Source organism: Neolamprologus multifasciatus, chromosome 5 (genome assembly GCF_963576455.1).
Source record: "Neolamprologus multifasciatus chromosome 5, fNeoMul1.2, whole genome shotgun sequence".
NCBI lineage: Eukaryota > Metazoa > Chordata > Actinopteri > Cichliformes > Cichlidae > Neolamprologus > Neolamprologus multifasciatus.
Genome location: NC_140443.1, coordinates 24230047 through 24244921, shown reverse-complemented (window position 1 = coordinate 24244921; position 14875 = coordinate 24230047). Strand labels below are relative to the sequence as shown.

At 41.5% G+C, this 14875-nt stretch overlaps 1 protein-coding gene across 5 annotated transcripts in view; it reads right to left on the bottom strand.

Annotated features, from left to right (window-relative positions):
* Window positions 1–14875, bottom strand: part of ppfia4 (PTPRF interacting protein alpha 4) — a 62837-nt gene that overhangs the window by 3830 nt on the left and 44132 nt on the right. For 3 of the 5 annotated variants that reach the window (XM_085159678.1, XM_085159679.1, XM_085159682.1), the window contains 23 exons: window positions 13957–14178; window positions 11866–12000; window positions 11000–11134; window positions 10735–10818; window positions 9875–10006; window positions 9638–9700; window positions 8938–9029; window positions 8689–8818; window positions 8002–8198; window positions 6232–6460; window positions 6104–6139; window positions 5879–6000; window positions 5567–5679; window positions 5192–5273; window positions 5006–5087; window positions 4603–4803; window positions 3959–4021; window positions 3567–3593; window positions 2024–2199; window positions 1786–1883; window positions 839–1014; window positions 284–352; window positions 13–199 (listed from right to left, as the gene is read on the bottom strand). In XM_085159678.1, coding sequence (XP_085015804.1) covers window positions 13–199; window positions 284–352; window positions 839–1014; window positions 1786–1883; window positions 2024–2199; window positions 3567–3593; window positions 3959–4021; window positions 4603–4803; window positions 5006–5087; window positions 5192–5273; window positions 5567–5679; window positions 5879–6000; window positions 6104–6139; window positions 6232–6460; window positions 8002–8198; window positions 8689–8818; window positions 8938–9029; window positions 9638–9700; window positions 9875–10006; window positions 10735–10818; window positions 11000–11134; window positions 11866–12000; window positions 13957–14178 — 2851 coding nt within the window. The remainder of the gene's footprint in view (window positions 1–12; window positions 200–283; window positions 353–838; window positions 1015–1785; window positions 1884–2023; window positions 2200–3566; window positions 3594–3958; window positions 4022–4602; window positions 4804–5005; window positions 5088–5191; window positions 5274–5566; window positions 5680–5878; window positions 6001–6103; window positions 6140–6231; window positions 6461–8001; window positions 8199–8688; window positions 8819–8937; window positions 9030–9637; window positions 9701–9874; window positions 10007–10734; window positions 10819–10999; window positions 11135–11865; window positions 12001–13956; window positions 14179–14875) is intronic. The other 2 variants (XM_085159680.1, XM_085159681.1) reach the window with 2 other exon arrangements.

Genomic DNA, 14875 nt, shown 5'->3' with positions numbered 1-14875 from the left:
ATTGTAACATACCTTCAGGTTGAAGCTGTTTCTTGGATGCCAAATTCATAGAAGGCGGCATGGACATGGACGGCATGCGGAAGCCAGCTGGCAGCGTTTCCATGGAGCCTGCCATCATCCCCAGCCCAGTCCCTCCTTCACGTGCCCGAAACCTCTTGCGCCATGATGGAGAGCGTCGAAAGGACTTGTCATCTCCACTCTTCAAAGACAGAAAAGCAAGGTGAGGAAATTTGCCTTCTTCAAACAACACTGTATTTGATTTATATAGTAGCTTGAGAGGTACCTCCTCGAGTCTGCGGTCAGTCCCTAAAGCTAACAGGTTGTTGAATTCCCTCTCCAGAACCTGTCGTGCCTGAAAAACAAAAACCCGTTGAATACAGTAAAACAACCTCTAAATATAAAAAACATTTTTTGGTTGAACATCCATCAATCAGTACATCCCTTTTCTTCTGCATATCCAATTCAGGGTTGCAGGCAGGCTGGAGCCTATGACTTTTAAATATAGACAACTGGGCCAGATTGCTAATGTGTACTGAAACCTGGCCAGAAAATAGTTGAATTCTGGGTAACGATACCTGTTCACTATACAAAAATTGAATGGGTAAAATGTGTGAGATATTGCAATTTGAAATTAAACACAACTTACTGGTTTATTTTAGGTTTAAGTCAATATTCTGCACAGAGACTTTGTACTTTTTTCATAATTCCTTATAAAATGGACAAAACTAAACTTTAAATTTTGTTATACAAAAATCTAACTTTTCTTCCCCTAAAAATCAGTTCAGTCATTCCATGTCGAGTGTCAGCAGTCATTAAATCTATTTTCTTTTATAACTACCTGTGTGTTCTGCATAGGAATCTGCAGGATGAGTGCTAGGCTGCTGTAGTCGAAAGTTTCATCCAGAGCGACGAGTGCTCCATGAACGCCACTCTCCAGCAAGTTGCCGCTATACTCCCTTAGACCAATGGACTGGACCCAGTGGATCACCTGCTCATTGGTCCACACCAAAACATCTACAATAAAGGAAGAATAAATCCGATACATGGTACATATCAATGCTGACAGACTGTCAACATTAATCTGTCCCAAAAAAGCTGTGACACTGTGTAAAATCTTATGTATTGTTAACATTATTATATATACCAGAAAATTGCACAAAAATGTTAAATGTTGAGACTGACAAATGTTATTACTTTTTAATATACTGTATATGATTACTGTGAATGATTAATATATCCAAACTTTTTTTTAAACAGACCAGCCTGAAGTAAAATAAATGTCATTTGTAGAAAGGTTCAGAGAAAGCAATAGAGAGATAATGTGCAGGTCCACATAGTGTCAACTCACGGGCACACTCCCTTTGTTCATTTAAAGCACAGCTGTCAGCCAGCTTTCGAAGTTGGAACAGGCGGGGTGTGTGCATGTGTGTGTGTGTTTATGCGTGTTTAAACAGGGCAGGATTCTGATCTGACACGACAGCTGAGTCAAGTTCATGTGCTGAACTCAAGGTCAGAAGAGCGAGAGGTCTGGCTAGGTCTAAGTGTGTGCATGTGTCTGTGTGTGTGGAGCACTTTTGGCAAGTGAGGTTTTAGATCATAAGATTGGCTTTTTGACAGTTGAAGGAGCAGCTGTTTGAAGGCTCAGTCCAACCTGACGCTATCAGATAAAACCACTAGGTGGTACTCTGGCCTGACGAGACTCTCGATGTGTCGATGCGTGCTTGCTTATGAATGTTATGGTTTTTTTTATTACTATGTGTGTATAAGGGTGTGTGTAAACTCTACCTTTCATGTCATGTTGGCTATCCTCTCTCCGCCGCTCTAGGTCTTTCCTGTCATAATTGAGTCTTTTCAAGCACATAATCCCATACTGCAGACTAGCCCTAATACACAGACCGACACAAACACAGAGCAGCACATATACACCATTAGCCTTCTCATCTCCATTGCTAATGCACCCAGTTAGCAGATGAAAGAGAAAGCGGATCAAACAGAAGCTAAGCTAATGGCCACAGCTACAGACCTGTGGAAGCTGTCCACCATTTTGAGGTGGCTCCTTAGGTCCTTCTTGGTCAGATGGTCCAGCATTCTTGCGTCCACCAGACACTCCATGAAGTAGGAGCGGTACTGAGGCAGACCAAGGCTGGGCAGCCATTCATTTCCTATCCACTCATGATTCATGTCTCCATATGCCAAAGTCTGTAAGGGAGAACAGCATCCAATGATGAGTATAACAGAAAGATGAAAGACTAGAAAAACTGCCTGAGATATTTTTCACAGGGAATAATTTGGACTGAACAATGTTTATGGCTCCATTTTACATATCTATTACTTCTTTAAATCACATGTATATATTATCGCTTCCACTGCATTTTATGTACATATATTAAAAAAAAAATCTGTCTTCTAGTGTATTTTACTTTATACGGTACCACTTTTACATAGTACAAATCTATCTTTCTCTATCTATCTGTCCGTGAGGCAGTCTGGTTTATGCTAATATCTTAGTGGTACACTGAGACAAATAAGTAGCACTTATGTTTTTCTTAGCCAGAAATGTTTTCAGTGCTTTTTATACCCCTGTTAACAGACGCAAGAATGCTAACAACAGACTTAATATTTTGTTTACATTCAACAACAGCTGCTGGTTAAGCTATATAACCCACCTATTAATAGGTAGAAAATAATTATCGCTTCATATCATTGTTATATATTTATGTCACACACTACTATTATTTATATATAATCTTAAAACAAAGTTGACTTAAAGGTACAGTCATTCATTTTTGAGTGTTTATTTTATTTATATATACACACTGATAATTACATCTTCCAACAAACTGATGGATCCTCATAAACGTAGAATTACTCCATTAACAAATACATACAAAATAACTGCTGGTTTGTGTTACCCCTCCATCTTGTATACAGTGGTGGAGATGGAGATCGCCATTTTTCCTAATCAAGTTTTATGCATGTGGCCAGAGACCGGCCAGAGACCGGCCACAGACGTAGAACGCCAGTTTTATATCCTCCATCAGAATGAATAGATATGGACACCTGGCATATCGACAGCCACAGATCGCCCACAGATGATCGGCAGCCAGAGTGTTTTGTCCTATAGCAGCCACCGTAACTGAAGTGGAACGGTGAGTGCAATTTTCTATCTACTGATATCTATTGGTTTTATCTATTTTACACACTGTAACTTGAATTGTAACTTTATTTAAGTGTGTACCTGTCCAGTTATCTACATGGGGACCACTTTGAGTTTTTGATCATCAAAGTGAGGACATATCAAACAGTGAGGACCCGAATGCTAGTCCTTAGAGTCCTCACACCCTTTCACACCAAGGCCTGTTTGAGGTTTATAACCTTTTTAGGTTTAATATCAGATAACAGATAACAATAGCACTGAGAAAGTGATAAGGAAGGGGCAAAAGAATGCATTATGTTGTCGCATGTCCTCACAAGAGTAGCCACACAATTGTGGCAATATCTGTGTGTGAGCCTCTGTACACTTTCACTCTGTATGTAGACAGATTTTTGCAGATCAGCAGCCTCACCTGTGCCCAGCTGCCTTCCTCATTCTCCTGAGTAGCAGCATGGTAAAGATAATGTTTGAGTTAGAGCGACAGGAGCTAATCAAGCACACACATACTAAACATTCAGAAACATACGCACGCAAGATCTTTGCAGTAATTACATATCAGCACTCATAGTATTAATTGACCTTTGCATGAAGACGCAGATCACATGACCACAGTTTACATCAGTTAGCATCCAATCCACATACAAATACCAGCAGAAGCATTAATGCATATTAGTGTATGGTTTAGTCGACATTTCAAAGGGGTCTTCCAGGAGAGGACATATGTGTGTCACGGTGGGGACAGTGTGAGCGTGAGAGGGTGTCAGGTGGGGGTAATGGGGAAGGGAGCACCCAGATGGTACTAACCGCTTTAGTGGAGGAAGCCAGGTTCTCCATCTCTTCATGAGTCACCCACACATTTCCGGAGGACTGCTCAGAGGACGAGAACACACCCAAACACACACACACAGACATGAAAAAAAAAATCATGCATACACGCAGGCGCACACAAACACACCCAAGAATGCACTCATGTATATTTTCACACATTTCAACCCCCACGCACCCACACACACAGACAAAAAGACACACACACACACAGAGACAAACATTGTGTTGAGTGATGCCAAGGGAGGGAGTGTATTTCAGGCAGGTAGTTTGTAGCTTTATCTGGCACTAGTTGTGTGTTGTTTCCCCACGGTAACCCATGCAATTTATGGCAGCTGAAAAGGACAAGTCAGCCTAGTTGAAGGCATGAATCAAGCCTCTACTGCAGTCTGAACAGAAGCACAAAAGAAGTGTGAGGAGGCATCACTTGAGAGTGCAGAGTGAAGCTTAAGACGAAAAGTGGATCAGCTTTTGAAAAACTGTTCATGTCACATTCCTGGATTTTTTTTCTTTGCTCGAGGAGCTTATTTACTCATATATTAAGTATTTATGTTTGCATAATTATGTGCCTGTAAGAAACATTTAGTTGTGTTATCTGAGGTGCAGTGGGTGTGTTTGTTTACCGTTCTGGAAGTGAGCGGCGCAGAGGGGCTGGTGAGAGAGACCATCTCCTGGATGGCCAAGCGGAGTTTGAGCCGGTGCAGAGGGTTGCTGATGCCAATCTCCCGCTGGATCTCTGTGTCTGACAGAGCTGACATGATGGCTCCGCTCTTCACGTTGGCACGACAAGCTGCCACATACCAGGCTGGCATACCCACCCACAGCTGGTGAGAGTCATCAAGACATTCAACGTCATTACCTCTCTCCCCATAAATGGTCATAATTATAGAAGAAGTTAGTGCAGATCAGGCCACGTGTCAGCTCGGTAACTGATAATACTGCATTCCCCTCCTACAGATGGCAGCCTGGCATAAATAGAGCTCACTTTTATGGAAACTGGGGAGGGTTTGCAGATTAGTGGAATACCTCTAGCCATGAGACAACAGTAGGTCCATCCCACTGAGCAAATGGCAGGCCTTTTTTTCTTGCATCTTCCAGAAGTTCATGCCTAAGGAGGGTATTAAAAGTAAAGGCAGACGTGTAAGTAAGTAATAAAAAAAGATGGCTTTCTAAATCATTTTAGCAACAACTGAAAAACAAATTGATCATTACTTTTTCTTCAGTCTTCGGTCCCTCTCAGCCTGCGTGCCCAGTTTTCCCAGAGTCATAGTGTCACCGATCCCCATCTCAAAGTCTGAAATATGACACCCTCAAAATATTGATTCTTCATACTTGATAAACATGAAGCACAGATTTTGAGTAAAATGCAACTGAAACATATAAAATCAAAGATTTATTTATCGGTCAAATAATTAATCATTCATGTAACATTTTATATGGTACTTGTGTAACAAAATGACATGGAAGATTTACATGTAATTAAATTAGTTTAAATAAGTATATGTGTCTCTTTCTCTGTAAATGCACAATCACTCATACAGCGTGGGTGAACGTGGGCAGTTATGTGGTTTGTAGTCTGCAATGTACCTGATAAAGCTGGTAGAGGCTGTCCTTCCCTGCTAACAGTTTGGTCCATTCGTCCCTTCTCTTTTTTTCCAAACAATCGCCCAATGGATGATTTGATTCCTTTCTTCTGTTTGCTGCAGCAAAGAGTAGCCAAAATAGTATTAATATGGCATTTACATTACCATCAACAATAATTTGGTGCCCACATAGTAGTATGTTTTTGTTAAATCTGGTACTTAGACCTTTGCTTTTGTCCTCTCTAGTGTGACAGTTTGTCTTCATTTACTCGCTGTGTGTTACTGCTAGTGTGAGCGTGTGAATGTGTGTATTTACCCTCGTCCATCCTCCAAACTGCCAGTGAACTGGGCAAAATTGGTTTCCAGCCGTAAACTGCGGGGGGAAGACGGAGGTGATGTCTCACACTTGATAGTTGCTTTGTCCACTTCCACTGGGGACTGAAAAAAACAAAGGTAACTCAGCTTAGATGGAAAAGTAGACAGTGAGACAAACTGTCAAAAAACCCAGACTGTTGGATATAAGATGCATTTGCAAACTTACTGCTACTTTCCTTCTGTGTTTTCTCAAGTCGCTTGGCTAAAAGAAACAAAACAGCCCATGGTAAGATCACTTTTGTTTAACTTCCACTGTGTGTATATGACAGGCTTAGCACGTGTGTGCTTTCTGACCAGAGTCATTATGCCTAGATGGTGGCTGGTATTGCGCCCGTGATGTTTGGGTGTAGAGTGGCCGCTGGTGGGTGGGGAGGATGATGATGCCAGGGACTGAGCAGTGGCGGAAGTGGGCAGGGCCCGTGGTCGTAGCGTCACATTGAGTCCATCCATGCTGCCGCTGTTCACGCGAGACTCAATCTCGTCGGAGCGCAGGTCTGCAGACTCCCTCTCTACCTGAATCATCCTGGACACACGAACACGCACAGATACCCGGTAAAGTCGAGCATTTGGCCTGCTGTCTCTTAACTAACTCGTACGTTACAGATAATATATTTGCAGTGATCAATAAAGTAATTTAAAATCCATAATAATTACTTTCCTATTTACTTTGAATTTTTTTTCATCTTTAGTTCTTGTTCTGCACGCAGTGATAAAATGTTTCTTGTTTTCAGTAAATCTAGGAAACAGTAATATATGATATTAAATAAACTGGATAAAGTGTGATGAAAAAGAGCAATAATCCCAAAATAATGGATATAAAATTCCATTAGTGTAACTACGATTTTATTGCTTTGAGGGAGTGTGACTCTTTTGCAGCATAATCAGCAGCTACTTTGCAATTTCTTTCCTGCAGCATATTGTGAGGTGTCAAAAAGACGACCTTGTTTAGTATAAACTGTTAAAAAAAAGAAAAAGAAAATAGCATCCTGTTTCAGCAGGAAAAATAAGCCAGTTTCTATCAACCTGAAATCATCTCTGTGTCTATTTTTTGTATACAGTAATTGCATTTTGTTTCCGCCTTCCACTTGATGATTTACTCACAACTATACTTCTCACTTTTTTTCTTTTTTGCATTTATCCGTTGACTCTTTAAAAGCTCTTTTAATCAGGAAGTTGAATTCACAAAGTCCTGAATGATCAGGTTTCATCGCATCTTAAAAGCCTCACAGCACCATATTATTACAATAGAGCAGCCTTACTTGTGGTTCATAGAGGTTCCAAAAGTAGAGGCCGAGCCTTCAGCTATCCTCTTGCATGGAACGAGTGTTCAGACCTTTTTTTTTTTCAGAGCTATACCTTCCCCAATGCTTTTAATATTAAGATTAAAAGACGTCTTTTTGATCAAACTTTCCATTATGTGTGTATTAGATGACCTTGAAACACCAGTCAGTTATGCTGCTATAGAGTCAGCCTTCTGGAGACCTCCCATGATACACTGAGCACCTCCTCTCCTCTGCTTTCCTCTCTTTCACTGTCAATGCATTTATTATATGCCAGTAGCTTTGTGCCTTCTGTCTGGTGTAGTTTGTGCTTTGTCCTTTATGCTTTTTTGTTATCTTTTTGTGCCCTCCTTTCTCTCTTTGGTTACTCGTCTACACAACTGGTCACAGCAGACGGCCTCTATTCCTGAGCCTGGAGGTGTCTTTTTGTTATAATGAAGTTTTTTTGTTTCCACTACTGCTTGCCCATAGGGGATCAGTGGATCATTAGTTTTCTATCTGTATTATTATAGGGTCTTTACGTTACAGTATGGGGACCTTGAGATGACTCTAAATAAAATGTCTCTATCGGTCATGGTGCATTCTGTCTGACTCCGGGCCTTTTTTTTCCAGCACCTTTATTTAGTTGCACAGTCGTCATCATGTTCCTTTTCATGTACCTGGTTTGGTATTGTATTTGGTATTGTGAACTTTTCCTATCTGTATCTTTTTTCTTGGTGTTGCACTGATCCCAACTTCCCCACGGGGACTGAAGCTGCAATGTAATGTGCCTGTAATACGCCACCTTATCTCTTCATTGATAGCATCAAGCTGCTCCTGCAGCATGAGGGCCAGAGTCTGAGCATCTGATTGACCGCTGGGCGAAAGCAGGGCTGAGCTAACATCATCATCCAGGTCTGACTCTGCTTCGATGTCGCTGCCAAGGAGGTGGCTGACACTCCCACGCAGAGATGGGTAGTCCTGTTCAAACACCGCACACACCTAAAGAGAGCATATACACATTGGCATACGCACACCAACAATGGTTATTTTTTAAAACAACACAAATACAACACATCCTTGAAAAAAACACATAAATATACATAAAGAACGTGTTGCATGGATGAGTCCTGGTTAAATGCAATACACTTAAAAATCACTATATGACACTTGTGGCCAGCTATGAGAATAAATGGATGAACAGGAAACTTACATCACACAGCATGTCCATGGCAGCAAGTGAGAGAGACAGGAAGACACAGAGGTTAGTAGAAAATGGGAAGTTAGGCATGAGGATCATCACACATCAGCCAAGCACTGACACTTACTAGCAAAGCAGATATGAACCTGGATTAAGCACCCGTAAGCAGCTGCATGTGGTTAGAAGAGCAGTTGAAATGAGATCTCGATCTCTGCAATCATGTTTGTGTGTGTATGCAAGGAGCTGTGGGGTTTCTTTGGGGATATGAAAAACAAAAAACACAATAACCACCTTGTTTGGGTCGTCTCGCAGCGCTGAAAGTCTGCCCTTTTGTGCCCGCCTGATCACAGTTGTGCTGTAGTGGCCATCCTGGCCCTCAACCACGGAGAAGCGAAGATCGCTGGAGCTACCCAAGTGAGATCTGCAATTTTATACGTGGAACAGATCAGAAAAAATGACAGATAGTACGGTAAAGTATAAATGGTGGTATGAGGGAGGACAGAGGAACGAGGAGGAACGCAGAGGAACAGCTATATGTACCGAGGGTGAGTTCCATCTCCAAAAGCCCCACTGCGGCGTTTCAAATGGTCAATCTCAGTTCTTAGCTTGTCAATCTCTCCAATCAGCCGTTCCTAAAGGAAAAATGGAGGCATTGTGGACAATAGATTTTTTTCTTAAGCAAAAAATAGCAAGACTAAGGTAAAATTCAAAGTCTTTTTACTTTTTACTTTAAGTAAAAGTCCAAGTAAAAAGTCTAGCTTACAAAAATATTTTATCAAGGATGAATATTCTTTTAAGTATTAAAGAAAAATGTGTGCTCAGCCTTAGAACAACTAAAGTACTAAATGGATATTGGTTGTTTGTGCACTAAGTATAAGAAAAAAGCAAGACATATTGACCTGACTCTGTGTCACTGTCACTGTGCCATGCCAAAATTAGCCTTGCTTATAACAAATATTCCCAATAGGTTTGACTAACTCTTGAAGGTGGTTAGCTAGTTTTTAAAGTGGAGGTCATTTCAGCTACTTTTTGTATGGTTGTGGGAAATTTAATCCATAACATGACTTGATTCATATCACCTCCTAACATTTTTATGAAATTAAAAGAGTCAAGACACATGGACAAGAAAACTGTATTTTTGTAAAAAGTCACCGGTTATTATGAGGCAGGAACGTTGAAAGCAAGAAGACAATTGTGTTTTTTTAATGGTTTTTAGGTGATTCACCAAAGCCATACTAACCCTGGTGTGGTGAAATTCTTCAAGTTGTTTCTGGCAGTTCTCGAGGTCCTGAATGAGAGCGTTCTGAGAAAAAACAAAACAAAACAAAACAAACCAGACATGACCCTGCATCTGAACAGATCTGTCCTCGAAGAAGAACATGTCTTGTACTGCGCATTAATTTGGTTTGTGAACCATAAACAACAACAATATGAGATGATGCTGTTGCTTTGATGAGCGCGTGTGCACAGGCCTTGCCTTGTCCTCCAGGGCAGCCATGCGTTCTTTCAAATGTAGCTGCAGCCTTTCATTGGACTCGGTGAGTAGACGATCCACAGTGTCAGATAAACGCTTGTTGTGCTCCTCGTTCATTTTCTCCCTCTGACGAGCCTGATGAGCAGAGACGGAGAAACCAGACGAGGGGAATGACATCATCAAATTTTCTCTTTGATACAGACTCAACGTGGGTGTATTTATGCAGCTAATCAGGCATCTCTACACGGATTAAAGGATGAAGTGTGTATTTAGCCCTAGATCACCAGCTGCCAGATCTAGGTCTTCTTGGCCAACAATGGATCTAACAGTCTGAATGATTTAATTACAGTCATTTACATCATGATAAAAAAAGGGGGGTTAAATGGCTTCTCTTAAACGTGAAGCGCTCTGCTTAATATGTACTCTGCAGTAATTTAATTCACCTAAATTGACATGGGGAAACACAAACACCCATCTGAATCCTCAGAAAGCTCTTTTTGCTAAATATAGTCGTGAGATTGCATGGAGAAAGAGAGAAATTAGCCTTGCGTGAATTATTCAGAGTCTAAAGATAGCAGCCAATCAGTCTTATAGGGGAGAGGGGTGTGTATGCATGTGTTGCAGCAAGATATGTGAATTCGGTTTGAATTCATGCAACAGTGCACCGGGAAAATAAAGAACTCTTCTTGAATGTGTGTTTCCTGTGTGTTTGCGTATGTACACGTATGCATGAGGGAGCACACAGCCAAGAGTCAAGGCATCCAGCTAATGTGGGGCATCAGCCCGCACATGCACGCATTATCGTGAGAGGTCAGAGAGAACCTGCAGGGCTGCTGCACACATACACACAGGCGCACACACACCCTTCCTAGCTCCTGGTTCTTCTCCTCCAGTTGTGACTCCAGCTGTCTGAGCCGCTCCTCCACGTTGCCATGGCGTTCCTCGGCCTGCAGGGGGAGACACGAACATGTCTGTACAACTGCCTCAAGAAGAACACTGCTCTCCTGCAAGCTTATCTATGTTTTTTATTTGTAAGCCATGTGAATCTTGTTATATCAGTAACATTTGCAAAAGCTTCGACAGCTTTGTGTGTGTGTGTGTGTGTGTGTGTGTGTGTGTGTGTGTTACCTTGGAGAGCGCTGCCACTCTCTGTGCCAGTTCAGCCTCTACCTCTGGCAGTGTCTCAGCCTTCCTCATGGTCTGAGCCAGCCTCTGCTCTGCCATCTCCAGCATCTCCTGCAGCTGGCGCACCTTCTCCTCACTCTGACAGACAGACAGACAGACACACGCACGCACGCACGCACGCACGCACGCACGCACGCACACACACACACACACGAGTGATATTATTGCAATCACAAGAGAGGTGTAATCAGTCTACTGCAGCCAGCGAGTAGCAAGGACATAACATATGGTCATTCACAGAGGATGTTGCTGGTGTTTCCCATGTGGAGCTGAACTTAGATTCACCCTGAACTACACATGAACCTCGGAGCAGCCTGTTTCGATTGCTCACTCACTGATGATAATACTCTCCCAAACTTTAAATGTATTTTTGCAGATGGTCGAGGCATGAAATATTAAAATGTTTCAGGAGAAAAAAAGAAATAAAAACAGCACACATAAGCCTGGATGCACAATTAATACACTTATGTCACAGTGTATCAAAATAAATGTGATATTTCTAGTATCCCTTAACAACACATTAACATTATAAAATAGTCCAGGATGCCTGAATACAGCAGAGGAATGAAAACATTTTTCATTGACATTTTTCATTTTGTTTATGACAGAAATGCCTACCTTGTTGTTTGTTTCGGAAGGTGACATTAAGCAGGTCAACCATCATCTATTTCCAGTTAACTTTTGTTTTAAAAACAATTATCTACAAATGCATGTTTCTGAATGACAATTATGCACTCAGCCTGTAATAAAGCTCATTATGCAGACTGTTGGCTTTTTAACTGTGTGTGGCTAATGCTGCCGAGTGTTACCTGTCGGTGCAGAGAGTCCTTGGTGGCCAGTTCGTTTTCCAACTTGTCGTTGAGGTCGTGGATGTGTGTCGTCTCTCGCTGAGCAGCCAGATAGCGTTTCTCCAATGTCGTTATCCTCTCCTCCATATCTTCTCTCTGCAGGTGGAGAAACACAACATTAACAATCAAGTCATATAGTAACAGTCGATCACGTCTACTACACATGCAGGGAGCAAATGTTTTTAGCTAAGCTTTAGTTTTTATCCATCTCCAGGTTTTCATCAGTGCGTTTTTAAACACTGAACACTGTACACTGATCAAAATGCCTACGCTGCTACGGTGGACCAAGATGGAAGTGACTGCTAAGTGATCCTTGTTTACTGCTTATACTGTACTTCTCCCCTGTGTATAACCAGATAGATAGTATACCGATTTATTTTTCAGTATTCAGTTAATGTTTGCCACGGTTCCTAAATTAAAGGAACACACTTTATCCAGGAGATGTATGGGAACTCTGTCAGTCATTTTAAAGAAAAAAGACTTCATCGCTGGATTCATCATCTCTGGGAATGAGGAAAACTCATTCATGTATGTCCAACACTTAGTTGGAATATCGGCTGACAACAAACGCTACCTTTTCTCCTGAATCACAGACGGCAAGTAAGCAACTGCCCCATCCTCCTGTCACAGCCCTGCCCTGAGCAAAGCTTGTGGCAAACTGTGTGCTAAAACTGCCTGTTGTGTCTGATTAGCTTTAAGTTGTTTCCAGTCGTTTCTGGTCCCTGTACAGCTGCAGTGAGAGCTTGGGTCGCATTGCCAGCGGTAAGTCACACTGAGCAGGCAGGCCTGCACTTTGTCACCGATTCTGTTCATAATATTTATGGACAGAATTTCTAGAGGCAGCTGGAGGTGGAGGGTAGAGGATTTGGTGGTCTTTGAATATTGTCTCTGCTTTTTGCAGATGATGTGGTTCTGGTAGCTTCATCAGACAGTGACCTCCGACTTGCACTGTGGCTGTTTGCAGCTGAGTGTGAAACACTGGATGAGAAGTAACACTTTTGACTATTAGGTCATGACTCTCAGATGAATAAGGGCGGTGTGCACACTCCAGGTCTAGCATGAGTTGCTACACCATATGGAAGAATTTAAGCATCATAGGGTCCTGTTCACGTGATGGTGGAGTGGAAGACCAACAGGCAGATTGGTGCTGATGTCAATTTATAGGTCAATTGTATTTACATTCCACCTTCACCTATGGTCATGGGTGACTAAAATAATAAGACCAGGGATACAAGTGGGAGAAATGAAGGCTGAGGAGGTTGGTTATTTCAGCGGGACTCAGACTAAAGCCACTACTCCACACTAATAGGAGACAATTTAGCTGGTTTGGGCATCTTATCAGGATGCCTCCGGGATGTGTCTCGGTGAGTGGTTGTGGTACAGGACATGCTGAAGAGGACTGGCTGGTTATTGGTTTCAATATGACCCAGACCCAGAGTTTTTTCATATATACAAATACAACAAAAACAATGTTTACTCTAAATTACTGAAAATGAACGGATACTAGAGTCAAAGGAAGCTTTAAAATAATAGTATGGATTACACTTGGAATAAAAGTTTTATTAGAGAAAAGCAAAGTTTTTTGTTTTGCACAATATGCTAACTAATAGTAACTTTGCAATAATTATAATATTTCTTTCTTGATATTAATATTAATTGCATAACTAATGTTGCTTTGAAAAGAAATCTATTAAATATTAAAGAAGTATATTAAATATATTGTTGGAATAAGGGTCACTAATATTATATATATTATATATACATATTTTATATATATTTTACCAAAATGTAATGAACTTTAAAAAGTTCCTTCAAATTAATTACTTGAAATAGCTACAGTCTTTTTGAAGGACTGAGACCTCAATGGCATAAGAAAAATCTTCTTATTTTGTGAAATAACAAGATAGGGAGTAATAGAGGTCCACGACATTTCCTCATAAATCAGCAAAATGTTATTTAAATTTTTCTTCCTTGCAAAGTTGAACATTTTTGCTGCCCACTGCTTGCTCCCAGAACCAAAGCACATTTTTTGACTCCATCCTTTACTGTCACCTCTCTCTGTTCCCTCTGTTGTTTGATTGACAGCTCCTCGCTGCGGCTCAGTTCTCTGCGTGCATTCGCAAGCTCTGCCTCGAGCTCAGTGACGCGGTGGTTAAGAGTGGCACAGTGCTCGCGGCTTTGAGCCAGCTCTTTATTGGTCCGATCCAGCAACTCCTGAAGCTCAGACGCCCTGCTGCCGTCATCGTGGGCATCTATAGAGCCATTGGGAAGTCTCTGTAAGGCAGACACATACAATTAGCAGATCCATCATTATATACACTTTTCACATAAAATGCATCTCATGTGTTACACAGATGCAAATCTACATGCTGTGTTTGGAGGGTATCTGATAAAGTTCTTGTTTTAGAGTTTTAGAGCTGATAAAGTTCTTGAGTGACCTAGATAAGAGTGGTGGGTTTTATGCATACAGGGTTGGGTTATGTGAGGGTAGGCTGCCATGTTGTTGTTTTGATGTTGTTTCTCTTCTTTCCAAAGCTCAGAGTGCAGTTAATTCCAGGCTCTTAATTAAACAAATCTTCAGGGACACATTCAGACAGCAACGCAGTGGGCAGCCAAAGTTAGTAGGACCCCCTCTGTTCCGTTGTGTTTCCATCTTGCCTGTGCATGACTTCCTTACAAAAACGTAAAGATTCACACAAATGCCCGGGGAAATAGGGCTAAATAGTGTGAAACTGTGTAATATGGCACACCTGGGGATCCATAAGTGGCTCCCTGTGACTGTAAAACAGCGTGGTACAAGCTCATGAACTGAGAGTGTGTCACTATCACTGTGTAGGACCCTGTAATGTTCTTGGATAGAGTAAATGCTGAAAACAGCATTTTAATTTTTAACATTCCTCTCTGAGGGCTGGTTGCAACATCCGTCCGTTCTCACTCTCAACTTATCAGGACTCGTCGGCTTCGCACTTTA